This window comes from Apium graveolens, chromosome 7, assembly GCF_009905375.1.
Source record: "Apium graveolens cultivar Ventura chromosome 7, ASM990537v1, whole genome shotgun sequence".
NCBI classification, from domain to species: domain Eukaryota; kingdom Viridiplantae; phylum Streptophyta; class Magnoliopsida; order Apiales; family Apiaceae; genus Apium; species Apium graveolens.
The window spans coordinates 270,986,848-270,992,912 of record NC_133653.1 but is presented as its reverse complement, the minus strand read 5'-3'; the positions used below and the strand labels follow the sequence as shown (position 1 = coordinate 270,992,912).

Genomic DNA, 6,065 nt, shown 5'->3' with positions numbered 1-6,065 from the left:
GCACAGTTCTTAGTTTTAACATTCACTCAATCTCTCTCGCAGCTTTCTCTCTCCCAGTCTCTCTCTCCGGTGCCTCACTGTTCTTTCTGGAAACCCTTTTCAGAGATTTTCAGATTAGGTATTTTTTTACATAGCTTTTCTCTGTATTTATACAATCTTGTAATTATTTCAGATTATCTTGTTTTAATGGTGTAACAAAACTATTGTTACATATCTTCTTTGAATTGTGCATGCATGGATTGCAGAACCAGACACTAGTACGACTAAACGTTAGCAGCAGCAGCATCTGTTTGGAAAATCAAGAAGGTCTTGTCTATATACATATAATTTTATTTGCAAATGGTTCTTTCACTCATTATTAAATAGATCTATATATATGTAGTGTTTTTTATTTAAGGCATGTTGTTTATTATGAAACAATCCCCCTTTTTGACTCCTATTAGCTTTTATTGCTTTTTTACATGCTATATCAACTTGGTAATATCTTATTTTTCTTTAGCTTGTATAGAAAATGTCTTGTTAATTCTTTTATTATTAGATAGAAAGAAGAAATTAAAAAGATAATTTACTCAAATATACTAATTGTTATTTATTTTTTCCTTATTATACACCCCTTTAATTGGATGGAGATTCATAATTGGATAGAAACCCATTTTTTCTTTTAATTTTAAGGTGCATACCTTAATTGAAATTAAAATCAAATTATTTTTATTGTAAATGAAAATACACTGAAAATAAATATGTTGATAAGTTATTTAAAGTTATGTTACTCAAATATATTAATTATTTTTCACCTATTAATGGTGGTGCATACACCTGAATTGAAATATTTACATTCTATCACAAAATTATAATGGCAATGCAGGAAGATTTTGTTACTCTGCAAGATGTTGCTAATCGATCTAATTGTCATGCGACCACTAGTGCTCTTCCTGGTTCTGGTAATTCCTCAAAGCTTTTCTTACAAAATATTTATTAGTAAAAAGGATACATGATTTGAGTATTATTGTCAAATCTGGAAATTAATGATTTACATGCATGCCTGCAGGCAGGGGCAGTACTGGTGCCTTCAAGTTTGATGTTTAACTACTGGCACAGTAGAGGTAAGAGTATAGAACAAGATGTGAGGCTGTTTTCGCAAAACCTTCAACAGGAAATACTTTATGGGGTTGGAGTGAAGGCGGATTTGTTTTCACCACTGCAATCATCAGCAAACAACCTGGCAAGAATCCTAAGTTCCCGTGTGAATGCAACACAACTACCGATTCCCGTCATTGAATTTGAGGTATATTTGTTTCTTTATGTGTCTCTCGAGCTGCAATATGAAATCGCATAGCTAGATACTTGCAATTTATGAAGCCTGGACACTTAGGTCACATACCGAGAGTCTCCGTGCCAAATACTCGAACACACGTTTCCGCGTATCGGACACAGACACTTGGGGCACATGCCGAGTCTCTGTGTCGGATACTCGCACACACGTTTCCGTATCGGACATACAGATTCTCTCACAACACCAATTTAAAATTTTATTTTGAGAAGTTGTAGTTAAATACTATGTCAACAAACTACTTTCGCAAAATACGGACACTTGAGGCACATGCGGAGTCTCGGTGTCAGATACTCGGACACACGTTTGCAGTATGGAACACATAACACCAATTTAAAATTTTATCTTGAGAAGTTGTAGTCAAATACTATGTCAACGAACTACTTTCACAAAATAAAGTATCCATGTCTTTTCTTTGAAACAAAGTATCCCCGTCTTTTTTGTTATTACAAAAGTATCGATTCATAATCATTTTTGTTTTTTGTGTTTTAGATTTGGTTCATTCTTCATGCAATATTTGACTTTGTTGATAGGTTTTAATATGTTTAACATGAAATCTATAATTGTTTCTATTTATATACGCCGTGTTCACTACGTGAACTTTCATATTATTATATTTTTCCAAATACGGTATTCCCCCATTCGCACTACCGCACCCGTATTCTTACTTCATAGCTTGTTAGGCTTGCTGTTGATTAATTAATTGACCTTATATAAATGTTGTAATTTATACTATGTTACTCAGGTATTGTATAGATGTCAAAAAAATTAATTTTTTTATTTGTTTTGAGGTAGGAATTTATAAAGGAATGTAAGATATAATGGGATAACTATTTGGCATTTGTCATTCATACTTGTAGGTGGCTCCTCTGTTATTTCAAGCATTCTCAACGATTCCATATGTGTCTCAAGTATCATTCATTGGAAAAGATGGTTTGTTATTTTCATATTACAATGGAGCCAATCAGCAACCTGTTGCAGTTTATACAAACACCTCATTATTTCCGGTGGACAAGGAAATGGCTTTAGAAAATTATAACCTCACTTGCTATTCTCAGCCTGTGAATCGCGAAAACGGGGAATTATTTGGAATTGTTACTTTGCATCCGTGTACATCGCTTGTTCCATCAATCCTAGTGGCCCTGGATAGTGCAAATGGAAATTCTTCAGTAGGACATTCGTGGATTGATAGCCAAGATATTTTGTTCTTTAACACCGCTCTTATGGATGGGAGAGGAGCAGTATCTATGGGGTTTGAAACAAAGGGGATAGTGCAATCCTTAAGTGGAAACATCAGAAATGATGGGAGCTTGTTTTTGGCTACGAAGGATGGGCAAGTACTTAACAAAGCAAACATTCAGAACACTAGAATTGTTATTGACAGTAACAATTCTGTTGCATTTGTGTTGTCAAATCAAAGCGGTGATAAATTAGAGGGCCATATTGTTGGCAATCTTACATGCCAAGAAAACGATGGCACACTACAACCTAAGACTATCACCGCTTCTGGAACAAAGTATGATGCATATTGTTCTCAAGTTGAAATCCTTGGGGTAGATACGGTATGCATATCTTCTTTACTTGTTATTTTTCAATATTAAGATAATTATTTGCTAATTTTAATAGATTTTGAAATGATTTAATCAAGATTAATTACATTGATGTAAAACCATTTTACTTGAACTGGTTTCTAACATTGCAAGTGAACATAAACTAAACACATCATTCACATTTACATATTTCTTGTAAATATATAGTCATGTAAAAGATCTGAACTTTTACTTATCATTTTATTTGCAGGTTTTCGTATTGGCTATGCCACTTGAGGGACCAGAGAGATCCCTGCACAAACACTTCAGTATATCGTACCAGTATCTTTTTGCGACGATCGGCCTAATATTCGTTCTAACTGTTCTTTTTGTTGTCATAGTTGTTGTAGCATTAAAAAGAGTGATACAGTTGGGTGTTGCATTAAGGAAACAAAAGGATGCAACAGCTCAAGTAGAAAGGAAATGTATCCAGAAGAGTACAAACTACGCAAGTGCAAGCCATGATGTCCGTGGCTCTCTAGCAGGGATTTCCGGTCTAATAGAAATAGCCCTGATTCAAGTTGATCGTGGATCTGATTTGGAGGCAAATATAATGCGCATGAAAACTTGTTCCGACGATCTTTTAGGTATAATAAGACATGTAATTTTATTTACCAAAATTGTAATATATTAGTACGTGAATAATGTTTCTTTGTTTTGTAGCTATTCTGAACAACATACTGGACAGAAGTAAGCTAGAAGCGGGAAAAGTCCCCCTTGACGAAGAAGAATTTGAAGTGTCGAAGTTAATTGAGGATGTCACTGACTTGTTTCATGCTGTTGGGATCAAGAAAGGCGTTGATGTTGTGTTGGATCTCAGTGATGGTTCTGTCAACAAGTTTGATCACGTTAAAGGTGATCGTAAAAAGCTGAGACAGGTACTATCAAATTTACTAAGTAATGCTGTAAAATTTACCTCGGAAGGGTATGTTTCGGTAAGAGCATATGCTAGAAAACCAAGAAGTTCTAGTTCAAGACTCAATTCAACTAGGAAAGGTCCCTGGTCATGGTTATTATGGATTCTAGGGATTGAAGCCTGTACCGATTATGGAACAACTGTGAACAGTTTTCAAAAGAATGAAAATTGCGTGGAGTTTATCTTTGAGGTCGATGATACAGGAGTCGGCATTCCCAAAGATAAACAAGAAACTGTTTTTGATAATTACGCCCAAATCAAGGAGACATCAGCTGGAAAAGAGGGCACGGGCCTCGGACTTGGTATCGTTCAATCTTTGGTACGTATAACTCGCTTATAATGCAAATTTATACGCTATTAGTGGTCCTACCATATGCAAAGAATGCTTGTGCATTACTGAAAATTTTAATCTGTTATTTTTTATCAGGTACGCTTAATGGGCGGGGATATAGAGATTGTTGATAAAGATGCGTGCAAAAGAGGGACTTGCTTCAAGTTCAACACGTATTTTTCTGTATGTGAAACAGGCCAGAGGATTAGCAGTGGAAGAGATCAATCTGACGATATTGAAAGTGTCGGTGGTCGCATGTCATCTGGTGAATCCTATTCAGCTCGAAGTCTGAACTTAATTATCAGCCCAAACACTGAAGGATCCCAAGTTGTGATCTTCATTAAAAATGAAGAAAGGCGGAAAATTTGTAAGAAATTCTACGAAAGACAAGGACTCAAAGTGTTGGTCACGAGGAACATTGAAGAACTTTCGACTACTTTAAAGAAAATCAGGAACAAGGGAGTTCTTTCTTCAAGCCGTTCTTCCAAGAGGTCTGATGCACTTCTTCAAGCTATAACTGTACCTCGCAATTCAAGTACAAGATCCAAAGAAGTGCCGTTGAGTTCTCTAGATGGAACTGATCAGGAGATGCCCCCCACGCATAGAAGGTCAACCACGAGAGGAAGTGTTGTTCCAAGCTTTATACTGATTGTGATTGATACGGATGGTGCACCATTCCGTGAGCTTAGCAGAGTTGTAGCAGAATTCAGGAAAAACATTGCTACAGGTTTTAACAGTGTCGTCTGGCTAGATAGACCTGGATCTAATAATATTCAGCTACAAGGCCTCAGTGAAGACAAACTTCCTGCAAGCGATATCATCATCTCCCAGCCTTTCCACGGATCACGTCTGTATCAAGTACTAAAGCTTCTTCCCGAGTTTGGGGGAGAGATGCCAGAGGCCACCCCAGCATCGATACATAGCGAGACACTAACCATCAGCTCGGAAACAACTACTGCCGTCAATGAAGCTAGTACTTCTGTATCTCAGACAAGGCCAGTTGCATCATCTTCTTTAGAAATTAAAGAAGCTGATAAACCATTGAGTGGGAAGAAAGTGCTGCTTGTAGAGGATGAGCCACTGCTTCAAAAAATTGCTACTACCATTCTTTCTATGCTTGGGGCAATTACTGAAGTATGCGCTAATGGGCAAGAGGCTGTGCTGACTGTCTGCGAAGCCCTTAATGGTCAAAGGGCATCTCATGTTTTGCCTTACGATTGCATTTTCATGGACTGCGAGGTACTTATTTGATGTCTTATTTATTATATCTTGTGGCTAATTATCGAATATTTAAAAAAACATTATGAAATTGCAGAATGTTGTTCTTAAGCAACATTACACATGACACACGCACATTTTCATCACACGTGCACAAAAACGATATGAACATACGTATTAACAATGATGTTAAATATTAATCAGATGCCAGTCATGAATGGAATCGAAGCAACCAGGCGCATCAGAGAAGAAGAGGCTAAATTCAAAGTGCACATACCCATTTTTGCTGTGAGTGCACACACAGATGGTGAAGAGATACGGCTAATGAAAGATGCGGGAGTGGATTACAACTTGTCCAAACCCTTGAATGTCGCAAGGATTGAAGAAGTTACCAAACTTTTTCTCGACAACTAAGAAAGTTATAGGGTAAGAACTTCATTCATGTATCTCCAGTGACTAAATATGTACCTGTAGTCATGTATGATTGATGAGGCTTTGTTGTACAGAGGATTCATTTACTTTTAAACATTACATGGGTTTTATATTTCTTAAGTTGAATTTAATCGACTTAATTTCAGTTTTTCAATGTATTCATCTCACATCATGTGTAAAAGATAAATTAGTTTATATTCTGTCCATGCTCAAAATCAATTTATGTATTCTGGTCTTTGAGCCAGACCC

At 36.4% G+C, this 6,065-nt stretch overlaps 1 protein-coding gene across 1 annotated transcript; it reads left to right on the top strand.

Annotated features, from left to right (window-relative positions):
* Positions 1–853: 853 nt before the first annotated feature.
* LOC141674963 (histidine kinase CKI1-like) lies at positions 854–5,798 on the top strand. Its single transcript, XM_074481664.1, has 7 exons — positions 854–941; positions 1,053–1,285; positions 2,191–2,892; positions 3,131–3,506; positions 3,583–4,154; positions 4,263–5,405; positions 5,589–5,798. Exons 1-7 carry the CDS (start codon positions 854–856, stop codon positions 5,796–5,798), a joined length of 3,324 nt encoding a protein of 1,107 aa, XP_074337765.1.
* The last annotated feature ends 267 nt before the right edge of the window (positions 5,799–6,065 follow it).

Bases quoted from the DNA above. Each gene is read 5' to 3' on its own strand.
- LOC141674963 (XM_074481664.1), top strand. From the start codon at position 854: ATGGCAATGCAGGAAGATTTTGTTACTCTGCAAGATGTTGCTAATCGA. The intron at 942-1,052 runs GTAATTCCTCAA...GCCTGCAGGCAG, and splicing joins TAGTGCTCTTCCTGGTTCTG to GGGCAGTACTGGTGCCTTCA. The intron at 1,286-2,190 runs GTATATTTGTTT...TCATACTTGTAG, and splicing joins TTCCCGTCATTGAATTTGAG to GTGGCTCCTCTGTTATTTCA.